This window comes from Calidris pugnax, unplaced genomic scaffold (assembly GCF_001431845.1).
Source record: "Calidris pugnax isolate Ruff unplaced genomic scaffold, ASM143184v1 scaffold38, whole genome shotgun sequence".
Lineage (NCBI taxonomy): Eukaryota > Metazoa > Chordata > Aves > Charadriiformes > Scolopacidae > Calidris > Calidris pugnax.
Window position 1 is genome coordinate 3,133,130 of NW_015090995.1, and position 15,656 is coordinate 3,148,785.

At 53.6% G+C, this 15,656-nt stretch overlaps 1 protein-coding gene and 1 long non-coding RNA gene across 2 annotated transcripts; both read left to right on the plus strand.

The window, feature by feature from the left end:
* The first annotated feature begins 718 nt into the window (after positions 1 to 718).
* On the plus strand, positions 719 to 6,900 carry EDA2R (ectodysplasin A2 receptor). Its single transcript, XM_014955361.1, has 8 exons — positions 719 to 843; positions 1,519 to 1,697; positions 2,389 to 2,474; positions 2,773 to 2,937; positions 3,472 to 3,618; positions 4,079 to 4,569; positions 5,189 to 5,237; positions 5,660 to 6,900. The coding sequence occupies exons 1-8, from the start codon at positions 757 to 759 to the stop codon at positions 5,953 to 5,955; spliced, it is 1,500 nt and encodes a 499-aa protein (XP_014810847.1). The 5' UTR covers positions 719 to 756; the 3' UTR covers positions 5,956 to 6,900.
* Positions 6,901 to 6,951: 51 nt separating this feature from the next.
* On the plus strand, positions 6,952 to 10,631 carry LOC106895746. The gene is made up of 2 exons (XR_001413496.1): positions 6,952 to 9,765; positions 9,819 to 10,631. It is a non-coding gene; the product is annotated as an uncharacterized LOC106895746 (long non-coding RNA).
* The last annotated feature ends 5,025 nt before the right edge of the window (positions 10,632 to 15,656 follow it).

Here is a 15,656-nt window from a genome sequence, read left to right on the forward strand (position 1 = left end):
TGACATCCGTGATGCAGGAGAAATGCAGATGGCCATCCTGGCCAGAGTAGAAACTTCTGCCCAGCAAAGGGCACGCTGCTCATCTTAAAAAGTGTTGGGGCTGGTTGTGACTTCTCTGCCTTCTCTTCCCTCTCCTCCTCAGGCTCCCGGCCCCTCTCCAGCCCAGATGAACTGCCAGGAGAGCGAGTACCGGGATGAGCACGGGAAATGTGTCCCCTGCAGAAACTGCATGCCCGGACAAGAGCTTTCCAAGGTAAATCAGCTGCTCTGGAAGGGCCGGGAATCATCACGAGGCTTTTACAGTGGTAGAGGAATCCTCTGCCAGCCTTCCTTTGGAAGGATAAACTTAGGTCCCAGCATCTTGGGAAGAGCTGGGGCTCGGTGGGAAGGGACCAAGAAGAGTTTTTCTCACCTTGGAGAGGAGTAGCGGGTGGGAAGGGATTTCAGGTTGCAGCTCAGGGTGCCCTCTTTCCTTTTTGCTGATGGAAATCTGAATCTCCTCCTGGTCTGAAGCACCAGGTGCGCAAAGGTTGGGATGTGGCAGCAGAACCAGGTTCCTGAGCTGCTGGAGCAGCCTCCTCCTGCCGCAGTGACATCCGTGATGCAGGAGAAATGCAGATGGCCATCCTGGCCAGAGTAGAAACTTCTGCCCAGCAAAGGGCACGCTGCTCATCTTAAAAAGTGTTGGGGCTGGTTGTGACTTCTCTGCCTTCTCTTCCCTCTCCTCCTCAGGCTCCCGGCCCCTCTCCAGCCCAGATGAACTGCCAGGAGAGCGAGTACCGGGATGAGCACGGGAAATGTGTCCCCTGCAGAAACTGCATGCCCGGACAAGAGCTTTCCAAGGTAAATCAGCTGCTCTGGAAGGGCCGGGAATCATCACGAGGCTTTTACAGTGGTAGAGGAATCCTCTGCCAGCCTTCCTTTGGAAGGATAAACTTAGGTCCCAGCATCTTGGGAAGAGCTGGGGCTCGGTGGGAAGGGACCAAGAAGAGTTTTTCTCACCTTGGAGAGGAGTAGCGGGTGGGAAGGGATTTCAGGTTGCAGCTCAGGGTGCCCTCTTTCCTTTTTGCTGATGGAAATCTGAATCTCCTCCTGGTCTGAAGCACCAGGTGAAGCTGCACTGCTCCACTGGGCTGCACATTGGATAGGCGTAAGCAGGATGTGGCTGCAGAGGGATGTGGGCCAGCCTTGGTGGTGGGAAGTGGTGGGTGCTTCCCACCCAGGCACCCTGCAGGTTGTCGCTACCTGTGGCTCCTCCTGGGCCACGTTGCTGCTGGAGCTTTCCACCTCCCTAAACACAGCTGGTGGGCCTCAGCTAGGCAGCAAACAGCTTCCCAGTGTGTCTCCATTGGAGCTGCTGTGGTGGTGTCTGCTCTTGGTTGGATTCTGAGGACCTGTGAGTGGTAACTCCTCCACTCTTTGTCCCAAAGAAGGGACCCAGTTCCCTGCGGTACCACTTTTGGACCTGAAGTGGCTCCTCACCGTAGCTGTGCACCCACCCGACCTCGTGTCTTGCAGGACTGTGGTGATGGCAGCGGGGGGGACGCGCAGTGCGTGGCCTGCCCTCCCAGGAAGTTTAAGGACAGCTGGGGGCATCATGGCTGCAAGCCCTGCCTGTCCTGCACCCTCATCAACCGCATCCAGAAGTCCAACTGCACGGCGACCACCAACGCGGTCTGTGGGGAGTGTCTGCCGGGGTGAGTGGGGCTGGATCCTGGATTGAGCAGAACTGTGGTCATCATACCTGGGAGCATGCAGGGATGGGATGGACAGGGGGTCTTTATCTGAGGCCACCCAGAATATGGGACATAAGAGGAGGACACTGATAATGACACGTGAATCACACCCACCTGATGGCCCCCTTGTAGCTCTAAAGAAGGGAACCTGAAAGCTCTCATGAACAAGCAGTGGAAGAAAACTCCTTCCAGGCCTGAGTTGTTCTTGTGGACACCAGGCTGGCTAAGCCCTGGAAAATGAGTGGCTGTAGGCCACTACAACTGGTGGTCCCCACAGGCTGCAGACCATGTGCTGGCGACCAGTAAGACTTGGGACAGAGGAACGAGTCGAGGTGTTGGCTTATGAGCCTCTTCCCAGGTGCATTTGTAGGCTGGGCTGTTTCTGTAGCTTCATGGAGCTATGGATCCCTATTGCCCAATTTAGCAGACGTGGGGAGGGAGGGAGGCAATTTGACCTTGGCCAAAGTGGGGAGAGATGTGAAAAAGTAGCTGTGGGTAGGACTTCAGCTGGTGATGGAGAGACCTGCTGCCGTGGGGTGTCTCGGGACAGGGGTTTGGCTTTCCCCCGCTGCCACGGGGTGGACAAACCATCCATGTCTCGGGGGCTTGCTGTGGGGCTGTGCGCCGCTGAGACCCTCTGCTCTGTCTGCAGGTTTTACCGCAAGGCGCGGATCAGCGGGCAGCTGGACTGGGAGTGCATCCCTTGCACCAAGCAGACACCCTCCTCCGAGCCTCAGTGTACGTGCCGTCCCTCGCCAGTGGGGAATCGAGGTGTCTCTGGGGCAGGGCGGGTGGGGAGGACGTGGTGGAGCAGGTCTGTGGTACGTGGGAAGTCACTGTGACCATGTCAAAGGCGTGCACTCAGATGTGCACCATCCTTTCACTGATCCTACTCCGCTGGCCACAACACGAGCCACTGTTGCCACAGACCTACTGGAGAAGGCATGGTCATTACACATGAAGAGGGATGGGCAGGGAGGGGGTGGTCCAAGCCTCGGGGTTGGGCTCCAACATTTTGTGGCTGGTGTGTCTGCAGGTCGGTCCAGAACAAACCTGGTGAAGGTTGCCGTCCCCACCGTACCGCCTCAGGACACAGCCCTTCTTGCACTGACCAGCAGTGCCCTGGTCATCATCGTACTGGTGCTTCTGGCCCTCTCCATCATCTACTGCAAGCGGTTTTGGAAGAGCCAGTGCCAGCGAGGTGAGTCGATGCCTGCAGAGCTTCTCTTCCTTCTCCCTTTTGCTGTTCACACATGCCCATGGTCCCCTCCTCACTGTGTTGAGCGTTGCCCTTAGCGTTGCTCCTCCATACGGTGACCCAAACCTTCCTCTGTGCATATAGAAGAAACACCTCATCCTGATTTTAACATCTGCAGGATCTCTCCTGTGCTTTGCCTGCTCAAAGACATGGAGGAGCCTCCCTCCTCCTTAGTACCATAATTAGTAGGAGGAGAATGCCGTTTGCCCAGGCAGAACTGGTGATCTTCTCATCCTGAGGTTTCTCAGGGGTCAGGCTGAGGTTGAGCGGCTCTTTGCAGGGCAGGACCCTGGAGGACTGGGGAGGGAAGAGGGCAGGAGGTTTGATGGCTGGGGTTGGGGCACGTTGGCATCCAGCAGCGTGCCAGGGAGCTGCTGGCTCCCTGCTCCTCGCCGGCAGACATACCGCGTGGCTGAGGACACGCTGGGGAAGCAAGCCAAGCCTTTGCTCACACTGGTTCTCTTCTGTCCTCCCAAGTCTTCCTGAGGACTCAGAACTTCTCGGGCCAGCGAGCAATGTTCCCGACTGCGGCGGCGCCTGGCAGATTCCTGTGTGAGGAGCAGATGTCTGGTCCCTGCTGCCTGGGTGTGAAGAACCTGAGCCCGTGCTACAGGCAGGCAGAAGGTACCTGCTCCTGCCACCCCTTTCTCTGGGGGGGAGTGGGAGGGGGGTGCTGGGCTCCAGCTTGCATGGACCTAGGACCTACTACCACCATCTAGGACCTACTGAGATCCCTTTAGGCAGGAAGGATGGAGCTGGATGGTGACCAAGTCCCACCAATGTGAAATTTGGGACCTCTCCTAACAAATGCTTGCAGACCTTGTACCAGAAATGTTTGCGTGGCTCCTGATTCCACCCCCCGGCCCCCTCCTGCCCTCCCTGTGACTCGGGGAAGGATTGACCCCACTCAAAAACTTTGCAGGAAGGCACAAAGTGGCTTTGCTCGGGGGTGGTGCAGGGGACAGGGGTCAGGTCTCTGGCAGGGTGTCCCCCACTCTGCCGGCAGGCCTTGGGTTGGTGGGTTTGATGGTGGGGCCAGGGCAGATCCTGGGCTTCACTGAGCCGTGTTGGGTTCTGTCCCCAGGCCCCATGGAAGCGGTGCAGTTCATTTCAGACGGGGAAGCCGTGGGTCTCCAGCTCCCCTCTCTCCAGCCAGAGACGGATTTGTCACCGGCCGTCGGGGTCAACGCTACCTCCAAAGCCCAGCTGGGCAGAAGCCTCCTGGAAAGCCAGCCCCTCATCCGAGCCTCGGGCTGTGGGGACCGCCTGGCCGGGGTCCTGCCACCCCCAGACCCCAGGCAGGGCCAACCGGGCACGGCGGAGCCCCTGGCCCCCGTCTCCTCCTGCGCCTCTGAGATGCAGCACAAGTGGCCGCACGCCCCGGTGGAGTGCACCGAGCTGGACCTCCAGAAGTTCTCCAGCCAGACGGAGTTTGTGGGGGGCGAGCGGCCGGAGGACACGGCGACCCGAGCGGCGCAGAGGATGCCAGCAGAGAGCGGTGGCACAGGGCAGGAGGGGACCCGGCGCCTGCCCTCCACCTTCCCAAATCCCACCGCCGAAAGCGGGGAGCAGCTGGTAGGTTTCTCCGGCCTCATTGCTCCTCTGAATTGCCAGCGGGCATCCAGGCACAGGGTACCAGGCTGGCTGATGGGTTAGGGGTGCAGGCTAAGGTTCATTAATATCTGGGACTAACTGGTAATTACTAAAAATGGTTTGCTAGATGTTTAGTGATGTGTCACTCAACAGGCCATCAGCCATGGAGACATGACCTGCTGGAGTGGTTTCAAACACCCAAAAGACCAGTCAATTTATTGAATAAGCATATCTTTAACTGGTGTGCTCTCGAGTGGTTCGTGTCCTCTTGCTCTCCAGAAAGCTGACTTGGCAGTGAGGGGAGCTGGTTCCTCCTCCCCCTCTGGTGAGCTCTTAATGAACCCAGTGACTAACATCACTGAGGCCCAGAAAATGTCTGGCAGAGAGATGTGTTTAACAGCTTAGCTCCAGGTGACCGTTTATGGAAGCAGTTTGCTGGGAGGATGCCTGGAGCATCCCGAGGAGGTCTTTGGCTCCGTGGGATGGTAGTGCTGGAAGGAGAAGCACCGTTCCTCTGAGCCTCTGACAGCCTTGGAAGCACTGGCAGGCGTTGCTGTTCTCACCCGACTGACACCAACCTTGGACTCTTTTGTCTTGCCAGGTGGATGATGCCCAGAGCCTCGTGACTCAGGTCAGCAGCACGGCAAAGGGTAAGTGTCTTTCCAGCCTCATCTTTGTTCTCCAAGTATAGGGGTAGCGGAGAGAGGCAGATTCTTGGAGGGGAGCTCCTCCAGAAGCCCACCACGGCTCTGTGGAGGTGCCAGTCATCACAGGGACTTACCTGACTTTCGTGGCCTTTGGTGCTAGTTCACAGGGTAGATTTTCTGTGATGGTGCCTTGAATGGTGTGCGGGTGGGTGGCAGATGGATGCCCAGTTGTCACCAGTTACCAGCCTGAGCCAGCTCCATTTGCTGTGCTGTGAAAGTGATTTTTGGAGGAGATACCTGCCCTGCCAGGGTGGCATTTCACCTGCTCAGCTGGGACACGGGATGGAGTCTGGCTGCTCCGTTTATCCTGATCCTGGCTGGATGGGTTGGTTTCTAACCCTGCTTTGCTGTGTTTCTGCCCCCAGGTCTCCCGGTAGCAGAGCTGCCCCATTCCTTGGTGCAGTCCCTTGCCTTCTTGCTGGACCCTTCCTTGAACGGCGCGAAGAACTTCAGCCACGTGGCACTGGAGCTGGGGGTCACCCCCCAGTTGCTGGGACGAATTTCGGGATTTGAGCAGCTCGTGGCTCACCTCACCTACTCGGGAGACACGGTCACCATCCCGGTCCTGGCCCAGGTTCTGCAGCGGCTCCAGCGGTTCGATGCCTTGCTCCTGCTCTGCGACCACTTTGCCCTCAGCCAGGCTCAGGGCCACCAGCGCTAGAGAGGACGGGGAAGGGCCGGAGGAAGCTCCAGGCACCGTGTGTACTGGTATGGGAGAGGATCTGGTGGCCCTGCGGTCACACTCTCCGGTGTGCACGTGGGGAGTGTGTGGAGATGGTCATTGCATGGAGGGAAGGACGTGAGGGGGAGCATCTCTCCATGCGGGAGCGTTCGCTTGGGCCCCTCTGGAGGTTTTTTTTTCCCTGGCTGTGCCATCAGGGTGCCATCGGACACTGCCACCCATGCTGTGGTGCTCTCGCTCTGTGGTGAGCCCCGTTCTGGCCCCATAGGATCCCTCAACCATGGGGCTGTGTCTCCATGGGCAGCCACTCTCCTATGGGCCCAGCCATCGCCTCTCTCCCATTCCAGCTCTCCCGTCCTTTGGCCCATGCTTTGCTCTCCCAGGTTGGGAAATGACCAATTTCCCAGTTTATTTTTTTGCTTGTTCTTCTTCTCCCTCTGGGCCGGAGATGGTCCTCGGCAGAGGAGATGGCCCTCAGCAGAGTTCCTAGCCATGGCTGCTGCGCTGGGCTCCAGCCTTCGGTCTCCCTCTGCCACCCCGGCACCTTCCCCTTCATGTCCTTTCTGTGCAGGTTTCTTGCAGGAATCTCAAACTGATCCCCAAGATGAGTTGATTGATGTATGTCCTTGGCACAGCCCCGTGCTGTGGCCACCAGCCTGGGGTGGGTGCTGGCTCACTCCCTCGGCTCCTAGCCCCGTGGCCACCTGGTGACCACCACCTCCAAGCACCAAGGCTTTGCAACCCACCCTGTGGTGACACGGAGTGGCAGAGGCAGGGATGCTTTACCATGCCCTGGGGAGCAGGCAGTGCTGTGCCAACAGCAAGTGGCCGCTGGAGGTTGAAACCATGACCATGGCTGCGTCACAGTCAGCAGTGACGTCCCTTTGCCAGTCACAACAGAGCTGGTTTTAAAATAACCTTTTTCTTTCCTTTTTTTTTTTTTTCTGCCACACATCCTAGCCCCGTGGCCACCTGGTGACCACCACCTCCAAGCACCAAGGCTTTGCAACCCACCCTGTGGTGACACGGAGTGGCAGAGGCAGGGATGCTTTACCATGCCCTGGGGAGCAGGCAGTGCTGTGCCAACAGCAAGTGGCCGCTGGAGGTTGAAACCATGACCATGGCTGCGTCACAGTCAGCAGTGACGTCCCTTTGCCAGTCACAACAGAGCTGGTTTTAAAATAACCTTTTTCTTTCCTTTTTTTTTTTTTTCTTTTTTTTTTTCCCTGCCTAAAAATGACCTAATTTTCTCATTTCTGGGAGTAGCTGCTAGGGAGGGGAGCACCCTCCTGCTTCTCATTTCTTCCTGGAGGATTTGTCAGAGCTTGAAACAGTCCCACCTACTCCGGCTGCCCTCGATTTTGGGGTATTTTCCCCCGGGGCTGGTGTCTATGGGCATCCGGGCTGTTCTCCTGAATCTACCCCCAGCCTTTGGGGCATGGCGGGGGATTTTCCCCACAGACAGGGAAGTGGGGGGGTGTTGGGGGATACCGGTGCCAGAGCTGAGCCCTGAGCTGCTCCTGCTGGCCCCTGTGCCGTCCGTCCTGCGTGTCTGTCGGGGGCGAGGCGGCGCGGGGGCGGCCAGGCATGCGGGAGCTGCCCCGGCGTGGGGCCAAGGCGGCGGCGGCGGAGCCAGCGTGGGGCCGCGGATGCCGTTCCTGCTGAGGTCATGGCCAGAGCAGCCGGCGGCAGGGGGATGGGGGTGGCAATCCATGCCTCCCTGTGACTGCTTCCATCCCATAAGTGTCACCCCGGCTTGTCCCGGGACCCCCAAGGTGGCAGCATGGGGGGGACAAGCTGGTGGCACTCGCTCCAGAGCTTTGTTGCTTCGTTCCTGCCGCGGCTGGTGGTGGTTGGGTCTGGTGAGCCCTTTCTGCTTCCTCCACCCTTGTCCCCGGGGTCCTCGGCCACGCTGGCCACCAGCAAGTGGCACTGTTACCCTGCCGGCCACCCGCCGGGCATCCCCGGCTGAGCTCGCAAGTTTTGCCTTTTATCTGACCACACTACTTGGAAAAAGTGGGCGACCTTCTGGGAAGGCAGCCCTTTCCTCAGATCTGCCCAAACACGGGTATTAATAGCTGCTGTTCCCTTGGTTTTTGGTTGTTTTTTTTTCTTTTCCCTTTTAAACACCGTTAAGACTTGAACGCGCTCAGGATGTGGTGAGATAAGGGGAGGCACGGGGCAGTTTCAGCTGGATCTGACACTTTCTCTCTCTCTCTCTCTCTTCCCCGCTCTTTGTTTCTTCCAAAGTCAAGGTCGTTTTTATTGCTCTTTGCTCCTCAAGAACCAGAAGTCATAAACCTTGTGCCCGTTTTTAGGCTGGGGTTAGTCAGACTCTCGTTACATGCTCGGTCGGTTACAGAGCGGTCGGGAAAAGTATTGTTAAAGCAAATGCTGCCTGGGGTCAGGGCTTTTTGTTTTGGGTTTGGTTTTTTGTTTGTTTTTTTTTTTTGTTTGAGGTTTGTCTGCAGCAGGGAGAGAGAGTGTTTGGATTAATCACTTAACAAAATCGAATAAATATTTAATCCCTCTGTGGACACACTTAGTCACTTCCAGCGGGAATTAAGATAAATTCCTCTCCAGCTGTCTGTGTAAGAGCAGACTCACCAGCTCTGGCTTTGAAGTTGGAACCGGTCTGGGTGGCTTGTCCTGTGTGTCCCTGGGGTGTCACCAGTGCCACCCGTGGTCCCTCGGGGGGTCCAGAGCTGTGGCAGGTGGGCAGGATGGCAGTGCCAGCCTTGTCCTGTCCCACAGCAGTGTTGGGAGCAAGGGATGGGCCATTGAATTAAAACCAGTGAATAATGAGGACATCATCAGTGTGTACTGCAGGTCCTTGCGTTTGTCCCTCAGGACCTGTTGGATGGATTATTCTTTATTTTTTTTTGTTTTTACTCTCTTCTTTAAAAAAGCCAACCCTTTTCACTTCACAGTTTTTAAGGTAAACTATTATTTTTTTTTAGCTGTTTTTCAGCAATGTTTTTCATGATCAAAACTTAACCTCTGCCTCGTGGCCGAGGAGGTGGCAGGTAGGGTGGGTTTGTGCCATGCCATATGCAACGTGTAGGGTGGGTTTGTGCCATGCCATATACAATGTGTAGGGTGAGTTGGTGCCATGCCATGTGTGTGGTGTGTGTTTGCCATGCCACAGCTCCTGCCCCGCCGGGGGCTGCCCCCCAAGCCCCAGCCATGCCACTGGGCACACTGCCTGCAGCACTGGGCGAGCAGGAGCTGGCAGGGGTGGTTTTAGCCACGTTTTAAGTTTTTTTACTCTTTTTTTTTAACTCTTCTCAGTCCCACCCACAGCCTCATACGTGGCCTCGGTGCGACTCACCACGGTCGGAGGCTTGACCTTGCAGGATGAGGTTTTTCAGCCATGGAGATACCCCCCACCCTCCCCAAAACTCCCACCCAAGGGGTGCTCCCCACTCTCACTGGTGTCCACAGCGGGCACCCTCTTTCCAGCTGTGGTGACAATGTCAGCTGTGTTTACACGGGCCAAAATATCTACGAGTGGCCTTTTAACTCACCCCTGTGGCCAGATTGCCACGAGCCCGGCTGAAACCCTTGGGAAGACAGGGAACCACAAGAGCCTGAAAAACGGGGCATAACACTGTGGTTTGGACATCGGCAAGAACGGCAGTTCCCTGGCCGGTGAATTCCTTTAGCTGGGAACCAATGGACTCGATACTTGACTTTTTGCCTTTTAATAGTATTTTCAGCACAATACATGGAATGTAAGGGAAGGAAATTCCCGTAGCGCTGGATCTCGTGTCGCAGCGTCAGGAAGCTGTTCGTGCCAAGCTGGCACGGCTCAAAAAAACAAAACAAAACAAAAAAAAAAGGATCGTGCCAAGCTGGCACGGCTCAAAAAACAAAACAAAACAAAAAAAAAGGGTTTGAAAGAAATCAAATAATTCAGCATCTGTGCAAACTTTAGCTGGGGCTGAACAATGGAAATACTCTTGTGCAGTGGGATTACTTTTTTACAAGCGGTTGTTTTTTGACACCGCTCTTGTCTGGAAGTCTGATTTGCAGAGGAATTTGTATGATAAGTTTAAGTCCAGCCCTGTTCTGGAAAGCTCTTAAAGCATAGATTTAAAAATAGGCACGTACTTAAGTCCTATTAAAATGAACAATTAGTACATCCTTGGGTGCTTTTCTTGAACAGGGTGCTTCTAAGAATTGTACCTTCAATATGCTCTTAGAGAAGCAAGCAATACTGAAGAAGGCTTGGTTTTAATGATCTGGGCACATTTCTCAGAAAAGTCTGCAAGTATTAGGGGGAAATTCCCTATGTGTTTTGGATTACTTAATAATGCAGACTGGTGCTTTTTTTTTTTTTAAAAAAAAGATACATTTCTGTAGCCATGGTTTACCTAGGGGACTACATGATATTTTTTATGTTGGATGTTATTTTTCTTTAAGGTTACGAATAGGTTATTTATATTTTTGTAAATTCTGTGTTGTTACCACTGTAATTCTGAAGTAGAGTTGTTCCTGTTGTTGTTTTTTTGGGGTGATGTCTGTACTCAAATAAAGCAGTAGCTGAAGCTCCTGCCTTCTTTGTTAAACAAGGGGTGTGTGTGTGTGCCCCACATTCCTCCCAGGCCTGGTGCTCTCGAATGCTGTGTGTTAAATAAATTTCGGAGCCAGAGGTGACGAGGCTCGATGAGTTTTGATTCCTCTTCCCTCCTGCCATCAGGTCTGGCTGTCGGGCAGCCAGGCGAGTGGGACCCCCAGCCCCCTGCCCACCCTTGGGGCATCCCTGGGGATGGGGACTGGGATGTGGGTGCTGACTGTGGGGTCCGGTGGAGGGGCACGTCTGGCAGGGGAAGGTGGGACTTTTCAAAGCAGATGCTGTCATCCTCGTGACCTTGGTGTGGGAAATGGGGTAGGAACAGCTTAAACAGAAGCTGCTGGAGACAATTGGCCTGCCCTGACCGGGGGGACATCAGCTGGTACTTGTTGTGAAGGTTTAATCTTCCTCAGAAAGGTCAAATCCCAGGCAGGGTTTGTCCGACAGGGAGGAGGCAGAGATCTCATAAACCATGCCCAAGGAGCTCCCATTCCTGAAGCTTCATTGAGGAGCAGTCATTCTTTAAGCCTAGTAATTACTACTCGTTAAGTCTGTTCATGCCCTTACACTTGGTCTGTTCTTTAAAATAATTATTAGAGTGAAGGATGCGATGATTTTCTCTTCTAATTAAAGCTATTATACTTGTCCAAACTCTCTGGGGCTTTATAGGTGCTTGTACTGCTGTAGCTCTTTCCTGGTGTGACGAATACCCACACGCGATGCTGTTGGGTGCAGTCCTGCATCCCCAGCTGTTCCTCTGCCATTAACACAATACAATAGGTGTGGATAAAGAAGGTCTTTGGAATCAAGGCCCAGAAGAACCAGTCAGTCATCAGTGAATGCAAAACCATAGCATCCATAGAGGTTATTTGGTGTGTGTAGTTTCCAGTGAAGTCTTTTCCATGAATCTCCTTGGGTGTGTGGAGCCTCTGTTTTCCTGGATGTTTGAAATAATACACCCCAATTTCACAGTGAGATTAATTTGCTGCTGCTCTGAGAAGAACCAGCTTTACTGAACATCTCTGAGGAGTCAGAGATTTTTATGTCTCTGCCTGCACCGAGCCCTGGTAAAACCAGAGGTGGATGGTGCAGGTGGGTGTGCTGTGGGCTCAGGAGGAACCCAGCCCTCCCATGGGTGAGGCATGTCCTAGGACCTGGGCTGAGAGCCCAGCAGCTTGCCCAGGGCTACTGGTGCTCTGCAGGAGGACTGTGCTTGAAGGAGAGCCCCAGAGGTGTGTGTGTGTTGGGAGAGCAGCCTCTTCCATACCGTAGGGATGGGAATTCAGAGCGTGCCTTCCCTCACCTTGGAGTGATTCCGGGTTTTGGGGGCTGTAACCATCCAGAACTTCTCATTCTCAGGTGTCTGAGGACTGGGCATGCTGCAGTAGGTAAGGCGTGGGTGGGTTTGGCCCTACCTCAAGGGTCTGCTCTTCTGGAGAAGTCCCTGGGGGTAACCACTCCCATGCAAAGCAGGCTCTTACACCTGAACCAGGAGCTCCCTGTGAACAAGAGGTTTCCACCCCGCTCTGCTCCTTGCCTCAGAGCGTTTGTGTTGTCTGGTCTCGCCTCCCTTTTGGCCGATGCACAAGGAGCGATGATAAACCGTGTTCCCCTCAAAGTACTTGGGATTCTTGTTTTCCACACTGTGCTAAAAAAGCAGACATCTGTGGGGCTGAGCTGGCAGGAAGAACATAACCCATGCAAGGAGAGAAGTGTGGGGTTGAAAACCAACACCTAGGTGGTCAGAACAAGGCTGGCTCCTACCTCTCCTCATCTCATCTCCTGGTGCCTCAGCCACAATTTGCAGAGGGGCTGGCAGCATATTAAGATGCTGGGGTTCAGACGGTCCTCACCTCAGCTGCCTCCAGGAGGAACATCTCCAGCTGGGATGCAAAGCTGTACAAAGGCATGCAAAGCACATGGGCCGCCAGCTTGACAAGCCTCCAGATCCAGAGGAGGATGCCAGTAAATGCCATTTGGCCCCCACGAGGCACGTGTCCCGGGTGTTCTCCTGAGCTGGTCTCAAGCAGGAATGCAGTGGTGTGTCCTGCCTTTCTCAGAGCCACAGCTTGCAGCAGGGATCCTGCCAAGCCAAATATTCCCGACTGGTGGGATTTTACTTTAAAAGAACTTGGCTCAAATGGGTGAGGTGTTGAGATACATCACTTGCATTCCCTGGTGAAGTAACTGCAGAGGTGGACACCAGTGATTCCTGTGTTCTCCTGCTCAGTAAACCTTGGGCAGACTTTATCAAAGAGCTCTGGAGGTGCTGTTGCAAGTCAAAGGAGGAGTCTTTTTATCCTTCTCACAGGGGGCTCCCACCTGAGGGCTGGGAGTGAGTCCTCCTGCCCAGTGAGCACTTGAGGGAGCACAAAGGGGAGCTGGTGGAGAAGTCCCACCAGGCTCAAGATGTTCCCAGTAACATAAGTGCTCTGGGTGGCATCCTGCTTGGCAGCCTACAGCAAAAGCCACGCTAATTAAGGAGCCCTGCATTAACAAGGGCTGGGTGATCTGTGAACCGTTAAGGCAGATGGGCTTTCTAAGGTTTCCCTCATGCAGAGTTTGGAGGCACAGAGCAGCCGCTTTTACAGTAGGACCTTTTTCCTGAAACCCTGTGTTTTCTTGGCCACCTTTGGTCTGAGATGATCTGTGCTAAAAACAACATCACCTGAAAATGCAGACCAAAAAAACTACTCGTGGGAGAGCAGAAAAAAGGGACTGTGTGACCAGAGGAAGGCTGTTTTCTCTGTAGAAAAGGGGTCAGAAGAGGGAAGAACATGCTCCTCAGGGAAGTTTGACTAAAACTGCAAAGCTGGGGTGTAGTGAGCAAATGGCAGAAATGATGAAGGGTGCTCAGAACCAGCCTGGCAAAGGCAGCTTTTGCCCTTCGTTTTCTTGCCTACCCCATGATGATCAACCACAGACCAAATGGGGCTGAAGAAAAAGAGACCCACCACAAAGAAGGGAAGCAGAAAGCTCACCAGCAGCGAGGGGAGGTGAGCCCTGGGTGGCTCGGTTAAGCCCTGGCACAGCTGCTTCGTTAGCACCCACAGATGCCTGATTGCTTTCACTTATGTGACAGAAGAATCTTTCACGAACGTTCAGAGCACATTTCAGGTGGGTGGAAAACTATCTGACCAAATTTTTTGTGTCAGTCTAAAGTAACTTAAGCCGAGTCATTAACATCTACTTATCCAGCATGAATAATTTGGCAGAATTTAGGTGAGCAGCCGGGCACCGAACCGCACCTGGACTTGGAGGCACACAGGTATGTTCTTCCAAAGGTTTTCTTCAAACATCTGTGACGGGCTGTCCTTGTGGGGTGGGACAGCCATGCAGAATAGGAAGGAGGGGAGGAACATGCTTCTGGCTCTCCCCATGCTGGAACCTGCTGATGGTCCCCTGCTTTCAGCCTGGTGCCCCAGTGAGGTTGTCCCTGGCCATGCAGACCCTACTGGTAGGGGGACTAGAGCCAGGGCCATGCCCGTAGCATCCCCCATGTCCAGCAGCGGTCGTGAGATGCTGCAGTTGCTTTTAGGTGAGGGGTGGGAGCAGCGATGCAGCCCATGGCTCTCCAGCCTCCCTGTGCATGTCCATCACAAGGAGGAAAGATCAGAAACCCCAGGGGAACGATGGCAGGCAGAGAGGGGATTCACAGCTGTGAACTCAAGGAGAAAGCCAGTAATTAAATTTCATCTCGTTTTCATGTCGGGGTGATAGGCCTGGGTGATGCTCAGCTCCTTTCTGCTCCTCGCATGGGAATTACTCGTGCCCGGAGGCACTGGTCGTGCTCAGCACCATAATAAACCACTTTTCCTGCTGGGCTCATCTCACTCAGCCCTACACCTCCCTGCTCTCCTTGACAGAGTAATTGTGGCACCGAAGCTTTTAAATCCACTCTGCACCAATTTCTGCCTGCTCCTGTCTCCTCTGCATAGGGGCTAGAGAACAGTCAATTAAATTTCGGTTGCCAAAAACGAAGACTTGAAATCCATTAGAGAGAACTGAATTTCCAGTCCCAAGTTTCTTTCCTCCTTCGCTTTCCTCTCCTTCCCCGAAGAGGATTTTTTTAGTGTTTGTTCTCCGATTTTCCCATTTTGTGTTTTTCTACAAGCTCTCCTTTGCGCGCACGGTTCTCATGTTACTGCCTCTCCGCAGGACACAAGGGCAATTACAAGTGAATGAAAACACACATTTTTACAGTGCTTTATTCAATTATTGAATGCGTTTGGCAGGAGAGGGATATTTATTTTTCCTTCTACCTTTCGAACTCACCTGTGGGCTGACTCACGGGGACTCTCCAGATGCGGTTTTCAAAAGGCAGCTAAAAAAGCCTGTGTTTGGGCTGCCATCACCCCCGCAGTAAGTGCAAATATCACCCCACGGCTTTGCTGGGCAGAGAAACCTTCGCCCAAGGCCCAGGGACTGTCTCTAACATTAGATTCCCTCTAAATTCAAAGAAGGGGACACCAATCCCCCCCCACGCCAACCCACGCTGCCCCCCCCAGCTGGGGAACTGGACGTAGTGTTTAGAGGATTAGGGGGACATTAATGAGAGCAAACCTTCTCAACTGGAACCAAACTGGGAGCAACAACAGCCACCAAAAAAAAAAAAAAATATTAAGAATGGGAGTCTGATTCCTTTTATTGGCAGCAGAAGGTAATTTTTAAGGAAAAACATTGCAGCTCTAATCATAAAACCTCGCTGATGAAAAACAAACACTCTTTGTCTTCAGGCACAGCCTGATGCCAATAGTTATTACTATCTGTCAAAAATACATTATTATCCCTGTGGAATTCCTGTATTCCTTCCCTGAGTCCTGGTGGTAAATGAGGTTTTTTGAGACTGGCCAGCCCATTTCTGTGGGGCAATTATTGTGTTACCGGGAGCCAATAGACTGGATAATGGACTGATTTTGGATTCAAAAGCAGCTGCATTGGAGAACAGCATTTTAGCAAAAGAATAAAGTGTTTTTGCAACCCACTCAATACCTCTTCAAACTCCCCCTCACATCCTCCTCTGAGCTGGTTTTAAGAAATTATTGGATTACAAATAAATACTCCAATCATAAGCAAAAACAATAGGGCCAATTTTTCATAATTT

Coding starts and splice junctions, on each gene's coding strand:
- EDA2R (XM_014955361.1), top strand. CDS start 757: ATGAACTGCCAGGAGAGCGAGTACCGGGATGAGCACGGGAAATGTGTC. Junction 4,570..5,188: donor CCGAAAGCGGGGAGCAGCTG/GTAGGTTTCTCC, acceptor TTGTCTTGCCAG/GTGGATGATGCCCAGAGCCT. Junction 5,238..5,659: donor GGTCAGCAGCACGGCAAAGG/GTAAGTGTCTTT, acceptor TTCTGCCCCCAG/GTCTCCCGGTAGCAGAGCTG.